Here is a 17,615-nt window from a genome sequence, read left to right on the forward strand (position 1 = left end):
GCCAGGTCCCCTCCCACGGGAGGTTCAAGTATCTTGGAACTGTTTTGATGAGAGTAGTTCGGTGCAGATGACAGGGATGGGAAACATTCTCCAAAGGCAAGTGGAGTTTGGTGCTGCCAGTGGAGGATGGCTTATTTACTGTTTTTTGTTGCTGTTGTTGTTTGTTTGTTTTCTTCTACTAAGACTTCATTATATTAGAACGGAATTTCTTATTTCTGGGCAGATTTCTACATTTCTAGATTTCAGTCACAGCCAGTAAAAATAAGAGAGACACTAAACAGAAAGATATTCTAGGGCAATAAACTAGAAAATAACTAAGTCATCAAGGTCAAGAGACAGGGAAATTTCAAGGTCTGTCATCCACGTGGATGAGCCAGATGGCTTTGTTTCTAGGTTTGTTCTCATTCTCCTTGATATGTGGTGATTTATGGAAAAGCTACATTAAATGGGAGATCTTTATTTGGAAATGTTCATTTTTATACTATATGATAGACATCCATAGTCTTTCTGTATCTCTAAAAACTACTACTAATCTTTGGAGGAAAACACAGATTCTTTTGTCAGGATGCTCCCAGAAGATAGAATTGGCACTGGTCATCTTTAATTCTGGGCTTTTCTGGTGGTAAAAATGGCCCTCCACTGAGGGGTGGGTGGTCTGTCTGTTTTCTTAAGGCACTGTGAAGCCTGGAATTGGAAGGCATACTCAAGCCAATTTTGAGATATATCACTTTTGGCTCTTGAAACGCAGGAAAAGTATGAAGTGGCCTCTGGGTTGAACTAACATTTTGCTGAGGGTCATTCCAGTGCTCAGCACTGCATCCACCTGTACTGATGTGAGGTGCCTGGAATCCTGAGACAGCGATTCCCACACAGCACAGACAGTGCAGGCAACCAAGAAACACTAACTACCATTACTGTGGCTGTTCCTGTTGCTAGTGTTTCTGGGGTACTCTGCTAGTGTATTCTGGGGAATATATAGTATTCTTCATTGTTTTTAAAGAGTACCTGACTGTCACATCATATATTTCTCTTAAAACCTTAATTTAATTTCATGACTTCAAGAGTAAGAACATATTTTTATTTTTAATTTTTTTTTTTTGAGACAAGGTCTCACTCTGTCGCCCAAGCAGCAGTGCTGTGGCACGATCATGGTTCACTGCAGCCTTGATCTCCTGGGCTCAAGTAATCCTCCCACCTCAGCCTCCCCAGGAGCTGAGACTATGGGCATGTGCCACCATGCCAAGTTAATTGTATTTTGTATTTTTTGTAGAGATGGGTTTCACCATGTTACTCAGGCTGGTCTCAAATTCATGAGCGCAAGCAATCCTCCTGCCTCAGCCTCCCAAAGTGCTGGGATTACAGGCATGAGCCATCACGCCTGGCTCAAATATCTTTTTAAAACGACACAAAATATCTACTACTGGACATTTCTGTTTCTGTTCCATTCTTCTCCCAAAGACTTCAATTAATTAGCAATGTAGTCAGTATCATACAAAATTTCTTTTATTTAAATGACACACGATTCAAGAGCTGTATATTTTTATAGACACTATATACATATATGCTACATACATATCTGTATATACACACATCATGTGTATTTGTAATTTGCTTTTATGTAAGATTAACATCCACGGCCATATATGATCTCACTCACCGTGTACCTATACTTTGTCATCCTGAAGAGCTAAAAAGTAGCAATTTTAAAAGGATCTTGCATTCTATTATTTTTATGTTTAGAAAACAATAGGGCAAGTTAAGAAATTTTATTTTTAAAAATTGGGCCTGTGTGCCGTTCAAAGTTCCTAAGATTAATTTCAAATTGGAATTTGACTTTAAGTTTTCAATTATAAACAATCCTCTCATATCTCTGGAGAGTTGCAACCATATCTGACTCAGTAGCTCTAGAAATGGGGGAAGGCAGTATTAGAGGATTCATTTTCCCTCTCTGGTTGTATGATTTAGAGTGACAAAAGACAATAATTTTTATTCAGCTCTTAAGTACTGAAATCAAGAAGGAGGTTAAGACTTTTTATTTATACCACTTTGTAAATTATTATTTCTGAGTATGGGTTTAAACTAAACTCCAGCTGGAGTCTATCTCTATAGTTCCAAGCCTCCCAGAATGAAACTTTTTAAATATTATCTTGGCTGGGGTGGTGTGAGGAGTAACCAAGACAGTGCCTCTGGGTGACACACAGCTTTAACTTCAACCTCAAAAATTCCATTACTCCCATGGCGACGAGCGGAGGGGAGAATTGCGAACTGCTATTTATGGCTTCTTTTAAATAGTTTATTTCAATCACAAAAGTTACAGTTTTATAAAGGCAGGGGAGGAAGGAGAAAGAATGAATTAAGAAAGATCACATGCACTACAAAGCCTGAGCTCACTCTGAGGAAGGGTTAATAAGATTTCAGATTCTTCACATTTTATGAAGCCTATAGTAGAGATGGTTGCTGGCCTGCTGGGTAACAATGCCTGTCTTTTTTTTTTTTTTTTTTTTTAATAGTGGTCTACTCTGTTTGATTCATATGGAAAAGTAAAGGCTTCGGCCAGATGCGGTGGCTCACACTTGTAGTCCCAGCACTTTGGGAGGCTGAGGTGGGTGGATGGCTTGAGTAACATTTCAACAAAATGATTTTATACATGCTTGGAGCTCTAGTACAACTGTCCCTTGATATCTATGGGGGACTTACTCCAAAATACCAGAGAATACCAAAATCCACAATGCTCAAGTCTCTTCCACAAAATAGGGTAGCATCTGCATATAACCTATGCACATCCTCTCGTATATTCTAAATCATCTCGAGGTTACTTAGAATACCTAACACAATGTCAATGCCATGTAAATAGTTGCTACACTGTATTGTTTTGCAATTTTTGTTTTTTTATTGTTGTATTGCTATTTAAAAAAAAAATATTTTGATGGTGTGGTTGAATCTGTAGATATGGAAGCCGCAGATGGAGGGCTGACTGTGCCTCTCATGCATCCTGCTCATCTGACCCAACCAATATCCACGGGAGGACGACTGCCAGGGAGGGAGCCTTAGTGACCAGGCTGAGGGGCATGCAGGGAGCTGGCAGCTTAGAGAAGTGGGGCAGAGTTGATGGCGAGGGGGCGTCGGAAACAGCAAACTTATAGTTCCAGTCTAATCCTAAAACCATCTGATACCAGTCACAAGACACAATCTATGAAATGCATCAACAAAGAAGCTCTAAGAGAGAAACTCTACCCTTCCCATTCTATTTTCCTACTCTTAAAGACGGAAAGCACAGAATTATTTAGTGGTGAACATTTTGGGGGAAATCATGTCTGATGACTGACTCCACAAATGGTTTCTCTATAAAGAATTTCAAGTTTTTAAAGAAGGCACCAGAATAGGTTTTATAATAATCTTTCAAGTATTCAATGTAATAAAAAATGTTTGTTATACTAAGTGAAAAGGAAGAAAACATGGTATCTGCACTCATGAGCTTATACTTTGGATCAGTGAATGGAACAATGGTTCCCATCATTAGATTATTAAAAAAAAAAAAAAAGAAGAAGAAAGGAAATTAAATGTTAAGTATCTGGAGTTACATATATATAATGACTTTAAAAGCATAGCTTAACTCCTCTTTAAGACACTCCTCTGACCAACCAGAAACTCTATTTTACATATGAGGAAATTAGGGTCCCAAAAGGTTAAGCAACTTTCCTAGAACCAAGGCTATAAAGCAGAGGGCAGGCTTCCCTGGCTCCAAGCCCAAAGGTTCTTCCCACGTACTGAGTTGTCTTGCAGTTATACATAATTATATAATTTTACTGCCACAGACAGGGATAGCTATACCAATGGCAGTGAAATAAGCTTCTTCCTTCTCTTGTGTTTCAGTTAATGCTAAAATTAGTCAGCATGAGCATCATTTTTAGTAACTGAGGGAGAGAGGAACCAGCCCATGGCACGTCAGGTGATAAATGGGCCAAGGTGGGATTAAAAGTTTGCTTGATACATGAAATGACAAAATTGTGAAAAATGCATACATGTTAGGAAAAATTTAATAAGTTGAATGAACTTAATAAGAAGGAAGGTGGGGAAGACCCCACAGAATGTGGAACTGAGTGGTGATTCTGTAGGTTAAGAGGAAAATCAAAAGGTGCTCCTCTCCTTATACACTGTCTTAGAGCATCTTCTCAAGTCTATGTGGAGAAAACAAAAGTCTAGAATGTGAGAGAAATAGTGATGCTTCTTTGTATCAAATCTTCATTTCCTGCACTGCATGGTCAGAGTTGCAGCTGGGCAGGAGAGACACAACCCCACAGTGGCAGCACCCAGCAGTCAGTGGCTGCCCTCACCACCCTCTGTGCCCGCCACGACATGAACTTCTAGAGGAACACAGAAGCAACCAGTAGCCTATCTCCCCCCTTTACATGATGTGACTGAGTTGCCAGATTTTGCATAAAAATAAAATCACACTGTATTTTCCTGCTAATGATTATAAAAAAAAAAGCAAGATTCCAAAAGGAAGGCAAGGTACGAGTCTTTTAATAGATTTTTATTTTTTTTTAAAGATAGGGAAGACATGACAAATATTTAGGAATCAGGTTTCCAGTCATTTGACTAATGACTGCCTTCTAACACTGTTCTTTTCTAGCTTGAGAATTATATCCAGGACAACATGAAAAAAGAAATGGTAGAGATACAGCAGAACGCAGTACAGAACCAGACGGCTGTGATGATAGAAATAGGGACGAACCTGTTGAACCAAACAGCGGAGCAAACGCGGAAGTTAACTGATGTAGAAGCCCAAGTAAGTAATGCCACATAAAGCACACAGTGTCCCTGCAGCTAGAGACTAGCACGTGGTCGCGTCAGGAGCTTCCTCAGTGAAGGACGAGAAACTAAAGAAAGCACCACCAAAGGAGAAAAGGAATGAACTGATAAGAAATTAAGGAAGTATGGCTGGTTATCAGTAAATGTTTTGCTTTTCATACTGAGGTTAAATTTCACATGTTCTATCTACTGAAGACATCTGGGTTGTTTTCATGCCACGCATCCCTGACTGCTGCAAGAGGAATACCCCCTCTGTCTCCCTGGTGCTTTCTGGACTCTGGGGATCATTTTCCATTTCTAAGTCCTAAAGTCTTTGAACATTTGAGAAATGAAAAGCACTGAGGCAGAGAGCTAGAAACTCTGGCCTTAAATCTAACTCTTGAGTTAAGATAAAACCTGAATCTCAACTGCTAACACAGCCTGCGGAATGAGTTTATGGAGAAGGAGACGAGTGGGACAGTGAGAGGCGTCCGGCCACAGAAAAGATGGTGTGTGCCCGAGCAAGAGCCTGGAGCGCTGCACGGCTTCAGGTCCACCACCAACCAAATAAATGCATCAGAACAAGGCATTCACCTTTTCTGGGCCTCAAATAAGATAAAGGATTGGGCCAGACAAGTGATTGCTAAGTTCTCTTTCCGCTGTGAGATTCTATGAGCTAGTGATTAATAGTAACAGAAAGAAGACTGAAATAGTAAACTTGTGGCCAGGTGCAGTGGCTCAAGCCTGTAATCCCAGCACTTTGGGAGGCCAAGACAGGTGGATCACCTGAGGTCAGGAGTTCGACAGCAGCCTGGCCAACATGGCAAAATCCTGTCTCTATTAAAAAATACAAAAAAATTTAGCCAGGCGTGGTGGCGGGCATCTGCAATTGCAGCTACTTGGGAGGCTGAGGCAGGAGAATTCCTTGAACCCAGGAGGCAGAGATTGCAGTGAGTTGAGATCGTGCCACTGCACTCCAGCCTGGGCAACAGAGTGAGACTCCAACTCAAAAAAGAAAGCAAGAGAGAGAGAGAGAGACTGAGGGAGGGAGGGAGGGAGGGAGGAAGAAACGAAGGAACAAAGGAATAAACTGGTAAAATAACAGCAAAATAGGAAAATAGGAAGAAAATTCACCCAGAGTCATGCTAAACGACGTACAACATGTGACCCAGCGAACAGTCTGGGTGGGAAAGGGAAAAGCTGCTATTAGCAGCACAAATGCAGATGCTCCAAGTTCAAGGCCGTGGTCGTGACTCTCGGCGGCCAACTCTGCTTTCTGACTCCTCATCCTGGCTTCTTTACAGGCTTTTGAAGTTAGTGTCTTCCCACTCTGGGCTATAAGGAATGCTTTTTAGAAAAAGAGCAGATTTAAGTGAAACCATCCCCACTCCGTATTATTCCTATATGCCACCTCAGCTAAAAGGTTCAAGAAATGCTAGACGTCAGCCAGGAGAGGACATGAGAGGGGAGATGCCATCAGCCCTGCCACTCTCGTGAGACCCATTCTAGAAGGGCACAGCTGTTCTTTCATTGTCTTCCTAAAAATGGTTGGATGAGGTAAGAGAAAACAGTAGCAAAATGATAGACAAACAAAAGACTTTTAGATAAGAGCATAGAATAACAAATTACTTGATTACCAGGCCTTTCCACAGTATCAGAACAGTTCAGGAAAAACAGACATAAATATTTTACATAATGGATCATAAGGTACTAAAAAGTTAATCCTAGGAAGTCATAAAAATTAAAGACTTAAAAGTCAATATATCAATATACATCTACAATCAATTATTATTAGGTTGGACCAAAAGTAACTGGAGTTTTTGTCATTACGTTTTTGGCTTGTTTTTTTGAGATGGAGTCTCACTCTGTTGCCCAGGTTGGAGTGCAGTGGTGTGATCTTGGCTTACTGCAACCTCTGCCTCCCGAGTTTAAGCAATTCTCGTGCCTCAGCCTCCCGAGTAGCTGGGATTACAGGCGCCCACCACCACGCCCGGCTAATTTTTTGTATTTTTAGTAGAGACAGGGTTTCACCATGTTGGCCAAACTGGTCTCAAACTCCTGACCTCAGGTGATCCACTCGCCTTGGCCTCCCAAACTGCTGGGATTATAGGCGTCAGCCACCATGCCTGGCCACTATTACTTACAATGGCAAAATTGCACCAACCTATTAAAATAAATTAGTAATGATTAAGTCACTTGCCCCACCTTTCGTTAGTAAGACTGATGGGCAATTTAATAGCTCATCCAAAAAATGTCCCATAGGCATTTTTAAAATGTAACATTTCTTATGTTTTAAAATAATAGCTAGATCCAAGCGTGGGAGCTTGGCAAAAATTTTAAAAAATAAAATAAAATAATAGTAATGAAAAGGTGTTAGGACAGAGCAGCAATGCAAACCTTGCTACATCCTATAGAGGTCAGAGACTTCATAGCATTTAATGTGCTTGTGTTGGGTCACGTGATTTTAAAAAAAGGCCTATTGTGAAACTAGATATCATGTTATCCAGGATTACAGGAAAATAAGAAAACAGATGGAAAGTAAACGGCTTTTCCATGTAAAGCCCAACTGAACACATGAAAATGGCGGAGCCAGCTGGGCATGCTTGCTCAGATCTATAATCCTAGCACTTTGGGAGGCTAAGGTGGGTGGATTGCTTGAGCTCAGGAGTTCAAGACCAGCCTGAGCAATAAACCCCATCTCTACCAAAAATACAAAAAAAAAAATTAGCCGGGCGTACTGGTGTGCACTGTAGTCTCTGTTACGTGGGAGGTTTAGTGAGGCACAAGAATTGCTTGAGCCTGGGAGGCAGAGTCTGTAGTAAATGGAGATGGTGCCACCACACTCCAGCCTGGGCAACAGAGTGAGACCCTGTGTCAAAAAAATGGCTGAGCTTAAGGAAGGCCACAAAGAGACTGAATTATGTACCCACTCTGTTTGAAGGCATTTGCTGAGCAGTTACTGATTTTGTGAAATAGACTTAAATTCAAATATGAAAATTTCTGATTAGAAGCAAAGTTCTCCAAGCCTGTCAGAATGAGAGACGACCGAATTGAGCATGATGGGTGGCTAGAGGTCTCATACCTTAAAGAGAATGACAGATCATTAGCTGGCCTGGGTCATTTAGAGAGTCCCCTGCAGATGGAGGCCTTCAGGCTGGTCCAGCGGTTTGATGCTCTCCAGAAAAGTGATGTGAAAAACAGTTACAATTACTATTAGGCCAATCACGACTTATATGCCATCCTTCCCTGCCTCCCCACCACATTTTACTCATTTTATAACCCTTATGAATTAAATAGCAGACACAATTTTCCAGTTCCTTTTAGAAATAACCAACAGAGAATGTTTGGACCCAAAGAAGACGTAGGCCAAATCTGTATCCCAGGTGTTAATATTAAAACCCAAACAAACCCTTATGTTGGCCAAGGACTTTATTCTCACAGAAGACTTCTCGTGATAAGAACTAAAGCAGCTCTAAATAAGAGCATCCCTGAAACCCATTGCTGCGGCCCAGCCAAGGCTCCTGGAAATGACATAAAGACACCAGCAAACAATGATTCTTTCAAGGTCCCCGGTTCCTTGGCAACAATGCTGACTGACATTTGCATGTGCTATCACATCCTGAACAAGCATGACATGGAGGAAGTGAGTAATCGATTCTTCCTGCTGAGGGGCAGCCAGGCGCTAGCGAATCCACGGGACAGTGGCACTGGTCATGCCACACAGTAGGTCACAAAAGCCCGCACAGCAAGGCTGAGGCTCTGCTTCATACTGATGCTATATGGCTTCGATTGGTTCCAACAAATTTTAAAACAGGAAAAGGAAATGGCAAGAAGAAATAAAAGTCTAAATAAGTGGTGACAAATGAGGAAATGCCAGGCTAAAAATTATCTATATCTTCATATAATGGAAGCGTGTGACTTCCAATCTCTCTGTCTACTGACAAATACATATGAGAATAGCATTTTGTTTTCAGCAAAGGGAAAATACTTTTGACCTACGAAATATGACCATTTTATACTCCTACCTGTCTCATTGTGTAAAATAGAATATGGCAGACTAGAAAAATAACACTCATTATTTGACACAAACCCCATTGTCCAGAACTACTAACCACTTTTCAAAATAGAGACATAATGGCCGGGTTCAGTGGATAATGCCTGTAATCCCAGCACTTTGGGAGGCCGAGGCAGGTGGATCACTTGAGGTCAGGAGTTCGAGACCAGCCTGGACAACATCGTGAAACCCCATCTGTACCAAAAATATAAAAAATTAGTCAGGTATGGTGGTATGCACCTGTAATCCCAGCTACTGGGGAGACTGAGGCAGGAGAATCACTTGAACCCGGGAGGTGGAGGTTGCAGTGAGCCGAGATCATGCCACTGCACTCCAGCCTGGGCAATGGAGTGAGACTCCCTCTCAAAAAAAAAAAAAAAAAAAAAAAGACATGTGAGGAAAAGAGTAAAAAGGTTTAACACACTGAGATGTGATCTAAGACACACTGAGATGTGATCTAAGACACTGAGCCTTTTCTGAAAATGAAAAATATGCCAAAATAAGATACTTGGGTTAATTAATAATGTTTTGGTTATGTTTCCTCTAGCTTGGGTACTTTAATGAAAAGGAAGTTAGAAAGTTAAACTAATTAAAACATAATTAATAGGAACTTCATTTTGTCACATTTAGGTATTAAATCAGACCACAAGACTCGAACTTCAGCTCTTGGAACACTCCCTCTCGACAAACAAATTGGAAAAACAGATTTTGGACCAGACCAGTGAAATAAACAAATTGCAAGATAAGAACAGGTAATAACAGTACTAAAACACTTATAGTTCAGAATCGTATACTTTCCAGATACGAAAGTCAGTCTCAAAGGATGAATTATCAGAATGGTGAGTTTCTTCATGTCTAGTGTAAAGGTCAGAAACCTCATGAGGGAGGAGAAGGGAGAGGGCTTGGGGAAAATTCTTGCACAGGCACAGATCTCCTAACACAGTCCTGGATTTTACCTTTCATTCCCTGGCCCCTTAAAGATCCTCTTACAGTAATCCTCCAAGCCCTGCTTCAGTATTATATATGCTAATCTATTTTAAAACTACAGCTAGTGTTGTGGAGTGAAAGGACCACTGGCCTAAGCATTTTATTTCAGTATTAACTTGACCAAGATCCTTTGCCCTTGGGGACTTAGCTTCGTTCAATGCAGAATGATCTACAGTATGAAAGCTACGCTTATACTGTAAGCCAACACACATTTTATGATCCAATGCTTCCTCTTCGAACACATGATAAAGTAAAACCAAAAGTTAATATTAAACATGATTACATTAATATTTAAATAAAATATAGCAAAATCTCAAGATCTACAATAGAAAAAAAATTGTAGGTGATAGGTGGGGACTGTTTTCATAGGTCTGTTCCACTTGGGACATAAGAGGATAATTTTATGCACATACCTGGCGTGCCTATTTCCCTGTTTTTAATCAAGACATGTATATACAACATAGAACATGGCTATAACAATATATCCTATTTGACAATTTAAACAATTCTTTATTCTTAACCAAAAATTATAAACTTCTTGTTCAATAATTGTTCTTTACTGTTAATCAAGAACTAAGCTGAAATAATTCTTTCTGTTCTTTGGATATCAAGTTTAAGTCATTATTGATTTAGGGTTTTGAAAAGCAAATCGATTTTTAAAATTCAAATTTTTTCTTTCATGTTTCAGATTTCTCCTCTACAAACAGTAAATGAACATTTGAGACCAATCATTGAGATACAACAATCCGGCTAATTTCACTTTCTTTTCTGTTTCTCTTTTGAGACAGGGTCTCACTCTGGTTGCCCTAGCTGGAGTGCAGTTGTGCCATCTCAGCTTACTGCATCCTCCATCTCCTGGGCTCAGGTGATTCTCCCATGTCAGCCTCCTGAGTAGCTGGGACTACAGGCATGTGTCACACACCCAGCTGATTTTTTGTATTTTTTTTTTTTTTTTTTAGTAGAGATGAAGTTTTGCCATGTTGCCCAGGCTGGTCTCAAATTCCTGAATTCAAGCAGTCTGCCTGCCGTAGCCTCCTAAAGTGATGGGATTACAGGAGTGAGCCACCGTACCCGGCCTCATTTTCTTAAAATAGTTTTACTTAGTAATGTTCTCTTCAACATGCTGCAGTGATTCCCGGAACACATGGGAGCTGGAGATTACTTTTCTCTTGCCTGTTATACAGTGATGTTCGTGACAAACCTAGGATATGTCCAGTTTGTAGAACATACCCTAATACTGAATACTGTTTCCCCAATTGGGTTTCAAATTTAGCACGCCACAATGTGAAAACTACCAATTTGGGTCAATTATGTCCCCCAAACATCATCTTTGCAAATATTTGTCCAATCATGTTGACTTTCAACTATGCCTGTAGGAAGAATAAGCTTTTCCTCACCAGCTGTAGAAACCATATTCTCTTTCATCACAGATACAAAATGAAATGAAAAGGTTTTTTTCATCAACAGCTATAAATAATTAAAAAAGAAAATAGTGTTGATGATTTTACAGGTATATGAGTTCTGCATGCTGTGTTTTCTACCTTAAATTCTGATTGGCCTATGATTTTATTTGCAAGAATATCATTACAAAAATATGCAAATGGTACTTCACATTGGACAAACCACATTTTAAATAATCTTTTATAATTCCCCAAAAGAGCAATTGCTTTCTTTATAAAATAGATTCCAGCCACGCACAGTGGCTCATGCCTGTAATGCCAGCACTTTGGGAGGCCAAACTGGTAGGATTTCTTGAGGCCAGGAGTTTGAGACCAGCCAGGGCAACATAATGAGAACTCATTTCTACAAAAAATAAAAAAATTAGTGAGGTGTGGTGGCACACACCTGTAATCCCTCCTATTTGGGTGGCTGAGGCAGGTGGATCACTTGAGCCCAGGAGTTTGATACCAACCTGGGCAACAAAGAGAGACCCCCATCTCTCCAAAATTACATACTGATTTACAATGATCGGGGGCTGGAATACATCTAAGAGCTACAATTGAATATCTAATAATAATTATTAATACTGATTGTTATTGCTTATGGGTGAAACATGTAATGGGTAGGCAGTTCCTTGGCTGGTTAATATTGTTTGCAGGGTTAAAGATTCAGAAAACGTTACTGTCAAAAAAAGGTGGATTTACAGATCATTTGAACTAAAAGGGGCCCGAGAGGTCATCAAATTGACTGCCTTCATTTTACATAGAGCTTTCACCGAGACAAATTCATGTGTAATAAACTTTATATTGGAAGGAAAATGTCAGAGAGAGGAATTTGACATCTGGTCACTGTTTTACTATTTTTAAAAGTGTCTATATTTTGAAAGCTTTATTTACTGGCCTTGTACAAACAAAGTGAAGATACTGAAACATCTTTAGTTGCTGCTTTTCCTGCAGTTATCACAGAAAGCCTCTTTAGGTGCTGAATAATGTAGTGTCAGGCTATCCAATTTTCCTCTTCTATCTTATTAAAAAAAAAGAAAAAAATGCCGGCCAGGCACGGTGGCTCACGCCTGTAATCCCAGCACTTTGGGAGGCCGAGGCGGACATCTCAGGAAGTCAGGAGTTCGAGACCAGCCTGGCCAACATAATGAAATAACATCTCTACTAAAAATACAGAAAATTAGCTGGGCCTGGTAGCGCGCCTGTAATCCTAACTACTTGGGGAGGCTGAAGCAGGAGAACTGTTTGAACCTGGGAGGTGGAGGTTGCAGCCAGCCGAGATCGTGCCACTGCACAACGGCCCAGGCAACAGTGCGAAACTCTGTCTCAAAAAAAACAAAAGAGAACCTACCAAGTACCTTGACTATGTATGTCTTTGAGTTTGTTCCTGGGAAACAGTTAACATTCTCAAATACATGCCTCTACTCTCTTGGATTTGTTTCCTCTGGCTTAATGGACAGGAACTATTTTTAGTTTAAAAGTGGTATGCTCTTCATTGAACATATTGATAGTAACGTATGTTTATAAGTTGAAATTAGAAAGGCAAACTATATAACCATTAATAAAATAGCTTAGGACTTACATGGCCTAATTTTACCAGCTCTCTAAATAATTTTTAAAAAGCTTTTCGGCCAGGCATGGTAGCTCATGCCTGTAATCCCAGCACTTTGGGAGGCAGAGGCAGGCGGTTCACGAGGTCAGGAGATCGAGACTGTCCTGGCTAACGCGGTGAAAGCCTGTCTCTACTAAAAATACAAAAAATTCGCCTGGCATGGTGACACGCGCCTATAGTCCCAGCTACTTGGGAGACTGAGGCAGGAAAATCACTTGAACCCGGGAGGTGGAGGTTGCAGTGAGCCGAGATGGTGCCCTTGCACTCCAGTCTGGGTGACAGACTGAGACTCCATCTCAAAAAAAGGAAAAAAAAAAAAAAAAGAAAGAAAAGAAAAAAAAAAGCTTTCCAAGGGCCCGGCTCACATGTCAACTGTTCGGTATTAAGTACATGCGATAGTGCTGGTTAGATTTTTTTAGAGAAGGAAGGGGGCCACATTAAAAGAAGGAGAGAAGCAGATTTCAGAGTCAGAAAGTTCTGGGATTGGATTCTGCCCCTGCCACCTGCTGTGTGTGACTTTAGGGACGTGACTCATTGTCTCCACATTTCTTTTCTTTTTTTTGAGACGGTATCTCGCTCTGTCGCCCAAGCTGGACTACAGTGGCATAATCTCAGCTCACTGCAACTCCACCTGCTGGGTTCAAGCAGTTCTCCTGCCTCAGCCTCCTAAGTAGCTGGGATTACATTCATGCACCACCACACTTGGCTAATGTTTCTATTTTTAGTAGAGGCAGGGTTTCACCATGCTGGCCACCCTGGTCTCGAGCTCCTAGCCTCACGTGATCCACCTGCCTCAGCCTCCCTGTAATCACGCCTGGGATTACAGGCGTGAGCCACTGAGCCCGGCCCTCAATGTCTCTAAGTTTCAATTTCCTCATTGGAAATGGGGATAATAATGTTGATATTAATGTTAACAAACATCCATTGAGTGTTACTGTGTGGCAGGAGCTAGTCTAAGTATTTACATTTTAAAACTCATTTGTTCCTCAGACCCACCCCATGACCTAAGTAGTATTATCCTAATTTACAGGTGAGGACATTAATGCATAGGATGACTAAGTAAACTGTTCCAAGTCACAGGGCTGGTAAGCCAGGACTTGAGTCTGAGAGAAGTATTCACCTCCTCATGAAGGAGTATTTCTCACATAGCATTAAGTGCTATTAGTATCATTAGGATTAATATTAAAATATAAATAGTTTAGGAGACAGCTAATATCCTACCCAAGGGTCCAGCCCCGTTGAAACTCTCCCTTCTCAAAAAAGCACGCCATGAGCACTAAGCTTGAAAGAGCAGCACCCTTCTTCTGAACGCTTGGCATCTAATACATGTATCACCTATGTCCCACCTATCCTGGGCCAGATGGGGTACCTTTTCTTGTGTGTATGCATAAGTCTGCATGTACATACATACATGCTTATATGTTTACATATATACACACATTTGTATATCTAATCTTCTCAGCAAGTTTCAGAGATTCCTTAGGGCTCTGGTAACATCTTATTACTTTATAACCACCACAATATCTTAACAGAGTGCCTTGGAGAAGTAGAAATTCAATAAATATAAAATATTTCATTAGAACAGCCTTCACTAACTAACCATTCTTTTCCCTACAAGTTTCCTAGAAAAGAAGGTGCTAGCTATGGAAGACAAGCACATCATCCAACTACAGTCAATCAAAGAAGAGAAAGATCAGCTGCAGGTGTTAGTATCCAAGCAAAATTCCATCATTGAAGAACTAGAAAAAAAAATAGTGACTGCCACGGTGAATAATTCAGTTCTTCAAAAGCAGCAACATGATCTCATGGAGACAGTTAATAACTTACTGACTATGATGTCCACGTCAAACTGTAAGTTTACATATCATGTTTTCTTCAGCTTAAATAACCTTTAGTCAGTAAAACTCTCAAAAGACTAAAAAATTTATCTTTCAGAAAAGGCACTATTTCTCATATATTTCATATGAAATATCTACCAATTAAAATGAAGGAAAAAGAGAAGGGGAAATATATGTTATACTAATTATTATGAAGGAAACATCCCAAACATACTTTGGATTCACAGCAATAAAGAGCCTACTTTTAGTTAGTTCCATCACTAATTAGAAGGATAAGACTGGGCAAATTACTAAACCACAGTGGATATTAATTTATTTAGGTTTTACTTGGGAAAAATAATATCAGACCCATGGGATGGCAATTAAGATTAAATGAGATAATACTCTCAGTGGGTGGCATAAACTGGCACTTAAGAGATGCTAGTTCCCTTATCTTGCCAGCTTCTTAACCACATTTTGCCTTCCTTATTATTGTTTTACTTTGCAGCTTCTCTTATATATTAGAGGGAAGGGCCAGGTGTGGTGGCTCATGCCTGTAATTCCAGCACTTTGGGAGGCTGAGGCAGGAAGATCACTTGAGGTCAGGAGTTCAAGACCAGCCTGGCCAACATGGTGAAACACAGTCTCTACTAAAAATACAAAAATTAGCTGGGTGTGGTGGTGGGCACCTGCAATCCCAGCTACTTGGGAGGCTGAGGCAGGAGAATCACTTAAACCTGGGAGGGCGGAGGTTGCAGTGAGCTGAGATTGTGCCACTGCACCGCACTATGTCCTCAGTGGGATAATGGCCTGAAGGGACAGGCAATGGGGTCGTGATACAGATAACAGTGTTTAGGGACATTCTTTTTAAATTCTTCCATACTAAGTTTACCCTATTCTGTTCAAGATGAAAGATCTTCAAAAAGTAATAATTTAATTTATGTGACTGTGAAGTATTTTCATTACATGTAATTGATGATCAACAAAGGAAGTTTGGATTATTTGCAGTATTTTAATTACATGGAATTAATGACCAAAAAGTAAGTGTTAATCTTTTCAGAATTAATAAGAAAACAGTCTGAAAGCAAACTTTCTAGAAAGGTTAAAAAAGTGGCACAGCCTTTTGCTTACTTAAGAATTCCAAAGTAATAAAACTCTCCAAATGATTGGGTCTTGAAATAACAAGTCTTTGTCTGTTCATGAACTCCGTTTAAATGCCTTACTATTTTTTAAAAGCAGCTAAGGACCCCACTGTTGCTAAAGAAGAACAAATCAGCTTCAGAGACTGTGCTGAAGTGTTCAAATCAGGACACACCACGAATGGCATCTACACGTTAACATTCCCCAATTCTACAGAAGAGATCAAGGTGAGGTATTCGTCTCCCCTTACTGACTCCCTGGCTCTAGGCAGGCTGCTTTAGAGAGTGAGGAACCAAAGAGCAGAAGTCTCTCCCCATATATCTCCCCCTGCCTCACACAGTCCAAAGCCATAGTTACTGGGCAGCTGCCTCACCTAGAGCGCTTGCCAAGGGCTCTCAGTTCCGTTGCTGTGCAGGAAATACAGAAGCTACGTATGAATGACATAGAACTGTCTATCTTATCTTCGGCAAGAAATGTGCTCTCCTTGCATTTTGCTTGAATAACGCATACTGTCAGCTGTTTTTCCTGAGGTGTCAGACTCATTGCATTAATTTTAAAGAAAGTATCTTCCAAAAACTGAAGCTCAAATAACCACAGTGCATCAGCCATAGAGGTTTCATGAAATTAATAATTTCTATCGCCACGCCAAAGTCATTTTTCAGTGATATTAGTGTTCTTTTTCATGAGTGACTGCACAGTGACTTGTACAGTTTGCTACCGCTGCCCTGCCTCACGCGAGGATGGCAGTTTTACCCACCATGGTTTTTGCTCTAGCTGAGCAAAAACGCTAACACAGTGCCACAGACCAGCAGTGTCAGCATCGTGAAGACAGTTTCAACCAGTGGACTTGCTGACATGGTCTTGGGGACATGCAGGATTCTGAGGTCCACACATGAGAACCGCTGGGGCAGGCGATTCTAACCTCATCTAACGCAGTCTGGAAGACTCGAAGCACACCATAAAGACAGCCTTCATTTTCTTCTCAAGCAGGGAGTTCACTTCAAGGCATATGTCCAATTATTGCTTGTAATGTGAGTGGACAGCAGGTACTCACGACAGGCAAAGCCACAACACAGCTTACCTTAGTCATTCCTAGTTCTGCAGCCTCACTCAGAGAGCCTGTCTCCTGAAGGTGTTTTGGGAGATACTGAACTTCAGATGAGAAAAAAGAAAAATCACTTTTGGAGAATATTTCAATGTGGCTTCTCTTAAACATTTGATAGAGCAGAATGATATTACATGAGAATCAGTGTGGTGAAGGGTTAAGTAACTACTGGATAACTGTATATATTAAATGTCTATAAATATATTTGCATATAAATGTAAAAGCAGCTACATATTGAACTAACACAAGTAAGTACAGAGAATACACTGGATACTGTACCAAAATGGAAATTTTCGAGGCTCTTGGAAGTATTATCTCTTTAAACTGAGTATTATCCTAAGTATTTAACACAGTATCAAAGAAAAACACTTTAAAAATACAAGTATTAGGGTTTTAAAGACCTGGAAGTTGAAACAGTAACATGTATCTTGATTATGAATGGAAAAGATAAATATTGTGCTATTCAACATAATGCTTTGCAAAGAAACCTTTCTAATTCATTCATGCTGTGTTAAATCAACCCTGAAAATTAGTTAATGTCCCTAATGCCCTAGAAGCAATACAACAGGGAAGGAAGGGAACAAACTCACAAACAACACAGTCTGCTGCAGATGAGAAGGCAATGAACAGACTCTAGGCTAAGCCTTTCAATCTCTTTTGCTATCTG

The 17,615-nt window shown here is 40.3% G+C and overlaps 2 protein-coding genes across 4 annotated transcripts in view; one reads left to right on the forward strand and one right to left on the reverse strand.

The window, feature by feature from the left end:
- Nucleotides 1-17,615, reverse strand: part of MCPH1 (microcephalin 1) — a 246,982-nt gene that overhangs the window by 114,127 nt on the left and 115,240 nt on the right. The window lies entirely within an intron of this gene.
- ANGPT2 (angiopoietin 2) overlaps nucleotides 1-17,615 on the forward strand; it is a 61,402-nt gene that overhangs the window by 26,979 nt on the left and 16,808 nt on the right. Inside the window, exons 2-5 of one of the 2 annotated variants that reach the window (XM_033177597.1) lie at nucleotides 4,634-4,789; nucleotides 9,476-9,597; nucleotides 14,505-14,737; nucleotides 15,940-16,070. In XM_033177597.1, coding sequence (XP_033033488.1) covers nucleotides 4,634-4,789; nucleotides 9,476-9,597; nucleotides 14,505-14,737; nucleotides 15,940-16,070 — 642 coding nt within the window. The remainder of the gene's footprint in view (nucleotides 1-4,633; nucleotides 4,790-9,475; nucleotides 9,598-14,504; nucleotides 14,738-15,939; nucleotides 16,071-17,615) is intronic. The other variant, XM_033177604.1, reaches the window with a different exon arrangement.

This window comes from Trachypithecus francoisi, unplaced genomic scaffold (genome assembly GCF_009764315.1).
Source record: "Trachypithecus francoisi isolate TF-2019V2 unplaced genomic scaffold, Tfra_2.0 Contig01558, whole genome shotgun sequence".
Taxonomy (NCBI): Eukaryota; Metazoa; Chordata; class Mammalia; order Primates; family Cercopithecidae; genus Trachypithecus; species Trachypithecus francoisi.